This window comes from Phacochoerus africanus, chromosome 15 (genome assembly GCF_016906955.1).
Source record: "Phacochoerus africanus isolate WHEZ1 chromosome 15, ROS_Pafr_v1, whole genome shotgun sequence".
Classification (NCBI taxonomy): domain Eukaryota; kingdom Metazoa; phylum Chordata; class Mammalia; order Artiodactyla; family Suidae; genus Phacochoerus; species Phacochoerus africanus.
The window spans coordinates 111,494,125-111,507,271 of NC_062558.1; the positions used below are offsets into that span (position 1 = coordinate 111,494,125).

General features: G+C 46.8%; 1 protein-coding gene across 3 annotated transcripts in view; it reads right to left on the reverse strand.

The window, feature by feature from the left end:
* Nucleotides 1–10,616: 10,616 nt before the first annotated feature.
* Nucleotides 10,617–13,147, reverse strand: part of CPN1 (carboxypeptidase N subunit 1) — a 30,670-nt gene continuing 28,139 nt past the window's right edge. For all 3 annotated transcript variants that reach the window (XM_047762158.1, XM_047762159.1, XM_047762160.1), the window contains one exon: nt 10,617–10,889. In XM_047762158.1, coding sequence (XP_047618114.1) covers nt 10,731–10,889 — 159 coding nt within the window. In that variant the 3' untranslated portion in view covers nt 10,617–10,730. The remainder of the gene's footprint in view (nt 10,890–13,147) is intronic.

The window sequence follows — 13,147 nt, forward strand, 5'->3', positions numbered from 1 at the left end:
AATACAATGAAACAAAATGATTATTACATTTGAATTCTGAGCCAGGGGTCTACTCTCCATTTGCTAAAAAATGAAACTAAAGGGTGTTAGAAAGTTAGGACCAGATAGAAACTTTCTCCTTGATGTATTCAGACAGATATTAAGAGAATAATTTTGTCAGTAAGTGATTTATTTATTGCTCAGAGCATCAAGCAAACTTGACCCCTGCATCACTTGAATTGTCTTGAAGAATATCTTGAGTACGACTTGCAATCTTTACTCATATTTTGGGAAATAACCTGATTTGCCCAAGATAACAGAGCCTGTAAAGGACAAAGCTAGGATTCAAACCTCCACCTGCCAGAATCAAAGTCTCTCTGTTACGCAATGTGGACACACTTGGGTAGTTTCAGAATGTTGCACTGAATTGGCCATGTTTTTCTTGCCTTGGCAATATTTCATCCTGGTGCATCCATGAGGCTTCGTGATGTCATGACCTTCAGTGAAAATGTAAATCCTTCCTGAAATTGTGCCGAGAACTATATATCATACTCCAGAGGAAGCCTGATTCTTTGTCCTTTGACAGGGCTGATCTCAACTGCTTCACATGTGATAGTAAAAAGTATCTACTTCCCCGCCTCTCCTAGAAGCTGAGTTCTTTGAAGGCAGAAACTGGTGGATTTCTCTTTCTATCCCATTGCCAGCAAAGTGTCTGGCACATAGCTGTGTCTAATCAATGTCTATTGAATGATGGAGTTTATCTGAGCTGAGTCATAGGAAAATTAAAAGGTGCTTGACTTTTAAGAAAATTGTAATGTTCTTTGGTTGTTTTTGTCCATAACCGTCTGTTTTTCTTTATTTGGTAACAGTGTTTGGTTTTTTTAAAAAACGGGAACCAGCTCTCCTAGAGTAGGCTCCCAAACCCATCCTCTGCCTTCTGGAAGTAGGCACGTGACCCTGGACTGACCAATCAGAGTCACCATGAATCTTAGGGACAGGCACATCTCCCAGTTTGTGCGATTGAGAGTCGGGCCCAAGAATCAATAGTTTGTTGCTAGGCTGGTAGAATAGAAGCTTGAAGCTGCTCTTGGTCATCCAGTCCCACACGGGGAGCATCTGTGTGAGAAGGGAAGTCACCACTGAAGACAATGAAATCAAGAAGTGGGGAAAGACTCCAGCCCACATAACTGGGGCACCTGGATCCAGCCATATCTGAAAAATTCCTCTTATAAATGTTTAGTTATTTCAGCCACTAAAGGTCCCATTTTTATTTATTTTTTGTCTTTTTTGCCATTTCTTGGGCTGCTCCTGCGGCATATGGAGGTTCCCAGGCTAGGGGTCGAATCAGAGCTGTAGCCGCCGGCCTATGCCAGAGCCACAACAACGTGGGTTCTGAGCCATGTCTGCAACCTACACCACAGCTCACGGCAACGCCGGATCCTTAACCCACTGAGCGAGGCCAGGGATCGAACCTGCAACCTCATGGTTACTAGTCTGATTCGTTAACCACTGCGTGCCACGACAGGAACTCCTAAAGGTCCCATCTTTAAACCAACTGGTTCAGAGGCGCCAGTCTGAGATGAAACATTTACCATTTTCTAGCAAAATGAGAAAAATAATTTCATTGATAACACTTTTTACTCTGAGATTTTATCTTTCTAATTTTGGGCATTAAAGTGCTTATGAATTGACGGTGATGGTAGATAGCAATTGCATGTTTCTAATCGTCCTTAATAGAAAATTAGAAAGTTTGTCTTGGAGTTCCCGTCGTGGCACGCAGTGGTTAACGAATCTGACTAGGAACCATGAGGTTGCGGGTTCGATCCCTGGCCTTGCTCAGTGGGTTAAGTATCCGGCGTTGACGTGAGCTGTGGTGTAGGTTGCAGACATGGCTCAGAACCCACGTTGCTGTGGCTCTGGCATAGGCCGGCGGCTACAGCTCCGATTCGACCCCTAGCCTGGGAACCTCCATATGCTGCAGGAAGTGGCCCTAGAAAAGGCAAAAAACAAAACAAAACAAAACAAAAACAAAAACAAAAAAAAAGAAAGTTCATCTAGAATAGAAAATTAGCAAGACTCTTTATCTATCCCTCTGGCTTAGTCTGCTCCAGCTGCTTTAACAAATTAAACAGCACACACTTCTTTCTCACAGTTCTGGAGGATAGGAAGGCTGAGATCAGGATGCCAGCATGGCGGGGTCTGGTGAGGACCTGCTTCGTGGCTTGGAGATGGCCCTCTTGTTGCAGCCTCATGTGGCAGAGAGAGAGAGAGATAGCCAGCTCTCTTCCTTTTCTTATAAGGATACCAATCCCATCATGGGGGCTCCCCACTCATGACCTAATTACCTTCCAAAGGTTCCTCTTTAAATACCATCATGTTAGGGCTTCGATGTATAGGGAGACACAAACATTTGCTCCATAGCAATCTCCATAAAAGAAAAAAAAAATTTAGGAGTTCCTGCTGTTCCAATCTGGCATTGCTGCAGCTGTGGTATAGGTCGCAGCTCCAGCTCAAATTCAATCCCCGGCATGGGAACATCCATACACCTAGAATGAGGCCGAAAAGAAAAAAAATTTTTTCTTAAATCTGTGAATTCGGGAGTTCCCGTCATGGTGCAGTGGTTAATGAATCCGATTAGGAACCATGAGCTTGCAGGTTTGATCCCTGGCCTTGCTCAGTGGGTTAAGGATCTGGTGTTGCTGTGAGCTGTGGTGTAGCTTGCAGATGTGGCTTGGATCCCATGTTGCTGTGGCCCTGGCGTAGGCCGGCGGCTACTTCTACAATTCAACCCCTAGCCTGGGAACCTCCATATGCCACAGGAGCAGCCCTAGAAAAGCCAAAAAAAAAAAAAAATCTGCGAATTCAAGTCTGCTATAAACTACAGCCTGTGTAAAATACTGTATTTGGATGTACAAAAAATGATAATAAAATTGCAATCTTCTTAGTTCCCAGTTTATTTGTGCTTCATCTGATTCCAGAAAGGATTTAAGGACATTCACTCTACTCCTTTGATCTAATGCCCAGGAGGGACTCTTCATTCCAAAGCCCTCACAAGAGACGATCTGAAAGGAAGTCAAAGCAGCCTCCCCTCCCTTCTGCGGGGTATATGTGGACCTAATCAACGGTTTTATCTGCCTGCTCCTGGGGCCATGCAATAGGGAAGCAGGGGGTCAGCAGAACAAGCACCCAGCCCCCAGGCTTCTCCTCAGCTGCTGGTCACCTATCCCCTAATGGCTCCAGGTCCTTTGCTTCTGGGTGAGGCCACATCCCACATGTAGCGGGGCCTCGATGAGAGGAGGGCCGGGGTGCAGGGGAGGTGCGGGAGGTGGTGAGAATGAAGGCAGGAGAAGGAGAGACCCGTGAGGGGAAGAGGAGTGGGGAGGACCAGGAGAAAGTGAGAGGGAAAGAAGCCTTTATACATAGTGGAATTTAACTTTTGGGAGGAGGGAGAGAACTGGTGTTTACTTGGGCATTTGCCCAGGGGGAATGTTGACTCGTGGTTTAATAGCCAGAATGGAGTTAGTGTTCGAGTTGAAGTAACTAAGCAGGAGGTGGGCAGCACGGACTGTCTATGCAGGGTGTGTGTTCAGGCCAAGTGTATCAGACGAGTCAAGGTACCACATATGTTGAAGAGGATGCTCCAGACACATGAACTTTGACTTCTCCCGTTCTAATGGTAAATCTGCCCCAAGCCAGGTTATCCCACTTTCTCAATCCTTGTTTTTGAGATGGTTGGTCTTGTTGGGGGCGTTTTCTGTGGCCATGGAAAAAGTGAATCTTGTTGACTAGACTCAATGTGGTTTGGATGCTCTGCTGTGTCTTGGACCTATGCTGGGTTAGGCTCCTGGCATGTTAGAGCACAGATCAGGAAGCTAAACACACACACACACACACACACACACACACACACACACACACACACACACACACACACACACACACACACACACACACACACACACACAGGGACCCAGGAGATGCAGCTGCTAGAACCAGCCAGGCTCTCTCTTGCCACAGGGTCCTTGGACTTGCTAGTCCTTCTGCCTATAACTTTTATTCCTATTCTTGAAAGCCTTCCTTTTTCTTAACCTTTATATTTCAGCCCAAATATCACCTCTTCAGAGAAGACTTCCCTAACCATCCTATCTCAAATAGATCCTCCCAGCATTTGCTCCCTCAGCACCACTCCTCAGCTACTAATTCCTGTTATGTATTTATTTATGAACCCGTTTTATTCTTTGTCTCTCCCTCCAAACCCTCCAAATCCAAATAGGTAGGAACTGCGTCTTTCTGGCTTACCACTCTTTCCCAACTCTTAACACAGGTAACATGGGGTCTGATTCATAAGAGGACACAACTATTTGTCAGAGGAATGAATCAATAAATGAACTATTCTAAATTTATATCCTGGGTCTCGATACCACTGAATTGGGATTTTACTGTTTTAGGGTCAAATGTCAAACTGTGGGAAATTATGTTTGGTTATCTAAGAGGCCCCCCCCACCCTTCCTTTCCAGTGTCCTGAAGGTGGATAGAAGAGCTTGGGATGTTCCATACTGTTTATTGATCTTGGTTCTTTGGGAAGGGCAGAAGAGCCCTCCTTTAAAAACGATTCTGTCACTAGACGTGCTTTCCATCTTCTCTTGCGTTAGTATTTGTGCCGATGGTACATGTCCACAATCCAGTAACAAGCAATTTGGTGCAAAGAATGGGAACTACTTGAAGCAAGAAACTACAATTTTCCAAAGGCTAAAGTCCCTGCTGTGAGAGACATGTGCTCTTTAGAGAGAGAAAAATGGGTAAAGTTGACTATACCAAGCCTCTTGTTTAAAAAGACTTGTAGGGGTTTCCTGCTATGGTGCAACGGAAATGAATCCGACCAGTACCCACGAGGATATGGGTTCAATCCTTGGCCTCACTCAGTGGGTCAGGGATCCTGCATTGCCTTTAGCTGTGGTGTAGGTCACAGATGTGGCTCAGATCTCGAGTTGCTGTGGCTGTGGCATAGGCCAGCAGCTGCAGCTCCAACTGGACTCCTAGCCTGGGAACTTCCAACTGCCATGGGTGCAGCCCTAAAAAGAAAAAAATTTGTATGGTTTCATTTTGTCCTGTTCTTTGCTTCACATCCATCCATTCCCATGAGGTAAGACCATGGCAGCCATACCACTCAGTAGGGTGATCATAATTGGTTTTTGAGGTTACATTGGTTTATATCCTAATTTACAAAATTATAAACAATTCAAGATATTTCTATATTCATTTTCTACTATGTGCAACAAATGTAGAGGCTTCCAACAGCATGTCTGTATTACCCCTCAGTTTCTGCTGGTCAGGAGTCAAACATGGTCTAGCTGGATCCTATGCTCCCACTGCACGAGGCTGCACCCAGGTGTTGGCCTGAGCTCATTCAGATCATGGGCACAATCCATTTCCTTGTGGTGTGTGCTCATGTCCCCATTTTCTTTTTCTTCTTCTTCTTCTTTTTTTTTTTTTTTTTGGTCTTTTTCAGGGCTGCACCTGTGGCATACAGAGGTTTTCAGGCTAGGGGTCCAATCGGGGCTACAGCTGCTGGCCTACACCAGATCCACAGCAACACAGGATCTGAGCCACATCTGTGACCTACACCATAGCTCACGGCAACACCGGATCCTTGACCCACTGAGCAAGGCCAGGGATTGAACCTATGTCCTCATGGATTCTAGTCAGGTTCGTTAACCGCTGAGCCACGACAGGAACTCCCCCATTTTCTTGCTAGCTGTTGGCTGGCACCACTCTCAACTCCTAGGAGCTGCCTCTCTTCATAGGCAGTTCACAAGCTAGCTGCCTGCTTTCTTGCTCCCAGGCCTGGGACAGAAATTCTCTGCTTGTAAAGAACTGGTCTGATTAGGTCTGGTCCACACAAGATAATCTCCTGTTTGATTAACTCAGAACCGGCTGGTTTGGAACCTTGATTACATCTGCAAAATCCTCTTGCCATATAATGGGACATAAGTAGGGAAATGATACCTTATCCTAATCATAGGACCCACCCATCTGCAAGGGAAGGTGTTATACAAGGACAGGGGAGATGGGGAGTCACATCAGAAAGCTGCCTACTGGAGTTCCCATCATGGCACAGTGGTTAATGAATCTGACTAGGAACCATGAGGTTGGGGGTTCGACCCCTGACCTCGCTCATCAAGTTAAGGATCTGGTGTTGCCATGAGCTGATGTACAGACGAGACATCGCTGTGGCTCTGGCATAGGTCAGCAGCTACAGCCCCGATTAGACCCCTAGCCTGGGAACCTCCATATGCCTCTGTTGTGGCCCTAAAAAGACAAAAGACAAAAATAAATAAATAAATAAATAAATAAATAAAATCCTGAATATAAAATAGAAAGGCTGTTGGCCAGGAAAATGCTGGACTCAAAATCAGAAGATGTTCCTTCTTGTTCTCTGCATCCTGCCCTTTCTCTCCCCCATTAGCTCTGATCGCCCACCTTTTTTCCATTGCTGCAGAGACCATGGTGGCAGCGGAAAGTGACAAGTGGCACCCGGAGATGTGGAATAGCCAGGTTTATTCAGCACCAGTGCGGGCTCAGAGGAGTCGCCTCCAGAGTCTGAGCAGCAGATCTTTGTTCTGGTGTTCAGGTAGCTTTTAAATGATACAGACTTCCAGGTCTTGTCTTGTTTTTCCTGCACCAGCAGCCCCACCCTCCTCCTTCCCAGAACAGACAAGAGTTCCTGCCTAAGAAGCTGAGCAGCAAGATTACAAAAGCGAAGCTGACAAGCAATGCTTGGAGCTAGGTTTGCAGGGCTGCTAGCAAAGACATAAGGCTCATAGTTGCCTCAAGATTACAAGAAGGGTGGTATGCGGCGAGCAAAGCTCTGTCGGGCACAGCTGCCTCCTCAGCCAGGGGGGTTGTTTCTCTAGTTAAAACTCTTACTTCACATAAGCTGTGAGAAATTTTCGTAACAGTCATGGCCTGACCCAGAATATTTTCCATATAATGTTCTATCTGTACCAGCACCTCCAGCTTGAGTAAATCTTCCCCAGGATAGTTTTTAAGGTCTGGTTGAAAACCTGCATCTCCTTTAGTGCTTACAAATCCTGAGGCTGGCAGGGCGGGAGGGTCTGAAATGAGAAGGCTGCAAATCCTGAAGACGGCAGGGAATCCTTGGGGGCTGACCAGAGGTCCCATGAAGATGAGGGAACAGGAGTTAGTCTGAGGGGACTGGAGCTCAGGAGTGCCTGGTGGTCCCTGTCCAAGCTGCCCTGGTTGGGGTCACCTTCTTACCTGGCTCCTGGCAACCTCCTCACTGGCTCAGCCTGGCCGAAGCTCCAGCCAGCTCCTCAGGCTGCAGCCAGAGGGAAGGTTCTGTCTGATGCTGATGCTCCCCTCAGTGGAACCCTTTAACTGCTTCTTGTTCTTCTCAGGATAAAGTCCAAACTCTGTCATATGGTTCAAAGGTCCTGCACAGGCTATCCCTCCCCACTGGACTGGCCTCTTTCGCCACCTCCCTCAGCTCGCACCTCACTTGCACCCTCTGTGCTGAATTTCTTGCAGCTCCCTGAAGGCCACCTTCTCCAGAGCCTGCAGGCCTCAGTACTACAGCCCCTTCAGACTGATTCGTGTTCCCTCGTCCATATGGGACCTTACTGCATCTCACTGAAGTCTTCGCAAGCTCTGAGATGCCCTTTCTGAGCTTCCTATGATTATGGTAGGGCCCTTTCCACAGGCTCCCCTCCCCCACTCCAGAGTTCACTGAATCACAGCAATTATCACAAGGCAGTTTAATGACCTATTTGTCTTCCCAACTAGGTCACGGCAGCTCTGTGATCGCAAGCTGCATCTTATTCCTCTTTGTATTCTCTGCATTTATTGAGAGCAAGGACTCAATAAATGTCCGCTGTGTGAATGAATGAATGAATGAATGAATGAAAGTACATGGTTGGGCCAGGGACAGCACTGTGACCATACTTTGCAAACATAGGCTCTGTTAAGTGATTGTGTCCCAGAGAACCTGAAAACAGAGTAAGTGATATTTAGACAACCTGAAAAAACTGAGTGTGTATGGCAACCTTAGGCACAAAGTCTTGCTGGGTTGAAATGAACCCTCTCAAGCAGCTCCTTCTTTAAAACAATCAGAAGGGAATCAAAGACTATGGTATTAAATTGGGAAAAAAACAAACAAACATGTAGTGAAAGGATTCATCAATCTAGGAGAGAATTTCCTTTTTAAATGGGAAAAGATACATTTTCTTCTGTTTCCCTTTTGATCACAGATTGAGAGATTGCTTAAGTAACAAAAATAAACCCTGTGTTAATCCTAATCTTGAATGGCCTCCTGCAGAGGGAGCACCTCTTGTTTGCTGGTGGGTGTGGGAATGATTTTTTTTTTGCCTTTTCTAGGGCCACTCCCAAGGCATATGGAGGTTCCCAGGCTAGGGGTCTAATCAGAGCTGTAGCCACCGGCCTACACCAGAGCCACAGCCTACACCACAGCTCATGGCATCGCCGGATCCCTTAACCCACAGAGCAAGGCCAGGAACCAAACCCGCAACCTCAAGGTTCCTAGTTGGATTCCTTAACCACTGCGCCACAACGGGAACTCCAGGGAATTATTTTTTTTTTAAGTGCTTTTTATTTTTTCCATTACAGTTGGTTTACAGTGTTCTGTCGGAATGATTGTTGAGAGCAGCCAAATCACTCAGTGTTAAGAATGGTCTGGGAGCTCCCATTGTGGCTCAGTGGTTAATGAACCCAACTGGTATTCATGAGGACTTGGGCTGGATTCCTGGCCTTGCTCAGTGGGTCAAGGATCCAGCGTTGCCGTGAGCTGTGGTGTAGGTCGCAGACGCCACTCCGATCCTTCGGTGCTGTGGCTGTGGTGTAAGCCGGCAGCTGTAGCTCGATTCGACCCCTAGCCTGGGAACTTCCATATGCTGTGGGTGTGGCCCTAAAAAGACAAAAGACAAAAGACAAAAAAAAAAAGAATGGTCTGGGTTTGTCAGAGGCTGGGGAGCATTAGCAGGAGGTTTACAGAGTGGAGGGAGGTGGAGCAAATGGGGGCGCCTGGAGCCTGTCCTGTTTCACTGAGGCTGAACCCTGAAATGGGTGATGATGGGTAAAAGAATCCCCACAAAATCCTGGGAACAGGGTACTCGGAACCCCGAAATGCCCAGTGGGGGTGTATAAACTTATGCGCTGTGTGTCGGGTGATGAAAGACTCACATCCCTTCAAAATCTTCAGGGACACTTACATTACTCAATAACACTTTTCAGACAAATGGGTTTGTTCTGGGGACTCAGTGGGGGTGGGGAGTGCGTGTGTCCCCGGCACAGGGTCAGGACAGTCATTCCACAGGGGCCTCCATATTACCTACAGGAACTTAGACACCCAGAAACTGTTTGGAAGATGCATGTTGTTTAAAATGCCCATATATGGGAGTTCCTGTCATGGCTCAGCGGTTAAAACCTGACTAGCATCCATGAGGATGTGGGTTTGATCCCTGGCCTTGCTCAGTGGGTTAAGGATCTGGCATTGCCATGAGCTGTGGTGTAGGTTGCAGATGTGGCTTGGATCTGGTGTTGCTGTGGCTGTGGTGTTGCTGTAGGCTGGCAGCTAGAGCTCTGATTAGACCCCTAGCCTGGGAACCTCCATATGCCACAGGTGTGGCCCTAAAAAGACAAAAAAAAAAAAAGGAAAAAAAGAAAATGCAGCAGTATGACTAGGTGTTTGGGTGTGAAATTCTTTTCTTTTCTTTTCTTTTTTGTCTTTTTGCCTTTTCTAGGGCCGCTCCTGCGGTACAGGGAGATTCCCAGGCTAGGAGTCGAATTGGAGCTGTAGTCCGGCCTACACCAGAGCCACAGCAACGCGGGATCCGAGCCATGTCTGTGACCTACACCACAGCTCATGGCAATGCTGGATCCTTAACCCACTGAGCAAGGGCAGGGACCGAACCCGCCACCTCATGGTTCCTAGTTGGATTCGTTAACCACTGAGCCACGACAGGAACTCCGTGAAATTCTTTTCTTTCTTTCTTTTTTTTTTTTTTGTCTTTTTGCTATTTCTTTGGGCCGCTCCCACGGCATATGGAGGTTCCCAGGCTAGGGGTCCAATCGGAGCTGTAGCCACCAGCCTACTCCAGAGCCACAGCAGCGAAGGATCCGAGCCGCATCTGCAACCTACACCACAGCTCACGGCAACGCTGGATCGTTAACCCACTGAGCAAGGGAAGGGACCGAACCCGCAACCTCATGGTTCCTAGTCGGATTCGTTAACCACTGCGCCACGACGGGAACTCCGAAATTCTTTTCTTAATAAGAAACTATTTGGCTCTTGCTGAAATGGTCCACTAGGATTTCAGAACTGGTCACCTGGTCTTGCTATGGGAATATCAATATTGAGTCATCTCAGCCTTTCAGCCATTCACCCAGAAACCTTCATTGGGTACCTACTATGTTGCAGGCTCTGTGTTAGACTCTAGAGATAGAGTGACGAACCAGCTGGAACCAGTCTCTGGAGACAGCGGGGACTGACATGCTGGACCTAAGCCATATCCCCAGAATCAGATACTCTTCCCGGACCCCACTGCGTGTATGCACCACTGCAGCCGAGGGTTTAGCCCTGGAACAGATGGAGACCATTCTGAGCTGTTCTGAATATGTTTATATTTAAATATGTTTTCGATAATAAAATAAATGCTTCATCTGATGGAAGAGCAGAACAAAGCCTATCTAAAGTGTTGTCCTGGGCACTGTGGCTTTCAGGCAGGAGCTCTCTGGGTCTGCTTCTTCTTCATTTCTTTTTTCCTAGCTGCTCGGGGCTGTACTTTCTTTGGTAAGACCCTGACTCTCTGCCCTGAGTTGGGAACTCTTTTCTTAGGGGCTGCTGGAGGGGTGCTTCTCTTGAGTTGGAAGTTAACCTGCAGGGGAAAAAAAAAAAAAAAGAAGCAGCAGCTAGGAGAGCAGAAGAGCTAGTTTTCCATTTCCTAGAATTGAAAGTGGGGGAAGACCAGTTTGGACCAGTTTTAACATGGTTTCAGGTTCTGAGGACAAAGGACTGGGGAGACTATGACAGGAACTGCCCAGGACAGCATTGGCAGTGCCACGTAGGCTTGGCTAATAGTCCCCCCAATGTGGCACATAATCATGGTGGATACATAGGGTGTATCTAGAGGAACTTAATAAACCTTTATTGCATATGCAATAGAAAAAAATTATATCTACACCTCGAACCATGATTTTACTGATATTATTGCTCAGGGCATGACCTAAAATTGACGGTGTCATAATAATCCCCTTTGGGTTGACTGTGTGAATCAGGTGCTGTGCTCAGGCAGGCCAAAGAATGCCTCAGACCTTCAGAACTACACTTGTCATAACTGTTTGGAAATGCCAAGAGTAGTGATGACACACATCGTTAGTATGGATTCTTAAAATCCGAATGTCCCTGTGCACTAATGCACTGTTTCCAGCGACATCCCGGAACGCCCCTGCTGGCTGTGGCCTACAGAGGTAAAGATGCTTCTGACAGACAAATGTGGGATCTGCTGCAGGAGCACAGAACCGTCCCAGGAAGGGAAAGGCAAGGGCGTGGCCGTGTTCTAACCACACTCCCTGGAGGCATTCTTTGCTTTCAGGCCCTTGGAACTGTTTGAGCTGCAGAAGCCAGCCGGGAGTTGGAAAACATGTGACAGCCAGACCTCTTCATGGGGTTCTTTCTTGCCCCTTCCACAAAAAATACACTACAGGCAGCTTTCCCACTAATTCCCCCAAAGCGGGGGAAATCAAAGCCAATAGCACTGTATCGGTACTGTGTCCTATACAGAAATAGAAAGATCTAGGAAAGCAAAAAAAAAAAAAAAGTGAGATAAAAGAGAGAGCAAGAGACAACAAAGTGAGGAGAGGACAGAGGAAATGAAAGGGGTGGGACATGGGGAGGCGGTGGGAAGCCAAGGGGAAAAAACTGGACTCTCGGCGAAACTTTAAAGGGTTTTAATCATAGCATGAAAATCCCCTGGTAAACAATCTTTTTTTCTTTTCTCTTCCCTCAACCAGACTGATCTCTGCTTCAGCATGGGAAGTGTCTCAACCGGGATCAACAAGTGGATTCTCAGTTGTGACTGTATCTGAGAACTGTATCCAAAAGACAGATTTTTTTCCCCCTTCTGAGTTATATTTGATATAATGAAGGGTTATATTAATTTCTTTCTTTTCTTTTCTTTTTTTTGTGTTTTTGCCTTTTCTAGGGCTGCTTCCTGCGGCATATGGAGGTTCCCAGGCTAGGGGTCTAATCGGAGCTGTAGCCGCCGGCCTACACCAGAGCCACAGCAACTCGGGATCCGAGCCACGTCTGTGACCTACACCACAGCTCACGGTAACGCCGGATCCTTAACCCACTGAGCGAGGCCAGGAGTTGAACCCGCAACCTCATGGTTCCTAGTCGGATTCGTTAACCACTGCACCACGATGGGAACTCTGGGTTATATTAATTCCTTTAAAGGCTCTATGATCAAGGAGGTGAGGTCTTTTGAAACAGAATTTGTTGCTCCAGAGGATTTGCCTGTTGTTTGAATTTGCAACTGAACAGACTCACATGTAATGCCAGACTTCTGCAAGCAGCTCCCTAACAGTCATTTGATTTTAGGGTAGATGAGGAGCAGGGGGATAACAGAAAAAGTGGGGGGAAAGAGGATGCCATGGCTGGGAAAGTGGGACCAGGTAACAGGCTGCCAGGGAAGGGCTACCATTTGCTTCCTGCATCTATCAGCAGAAGTCATTTATAAGCTGCAAGAGATGGGAGTGGGGGGATTGGGAGAGGAAAAGGGGAACTGTCTAGAAATTTCAGAGGAATTTTCAGAGGATTTAAAGAACACGTTGTCCTAAATCTTGGTTAAAATAAGGGGTTACGAACACATGTTGTGAGCTTAGCCTGAGGCCCTGTAACACACTGGCTAAGAAGACAGCCCTGGAAACCCCACAGAACCTGGAGCTGTGGCTCTCACTTAGGGTGTGGTATTGGACAAATTACTTACCTTCTCTAAGCTTCAGTTTCCTCAGGCACAAATGGGAATGTATATTGTACCTTACAGGGTTGTTATGAAGGTTAAATGAGATAATTCTGGAAAGTTCTCATATAGCGTCTGACACAGAGTAGCTGGCTGTCCAATAAATAGTACCT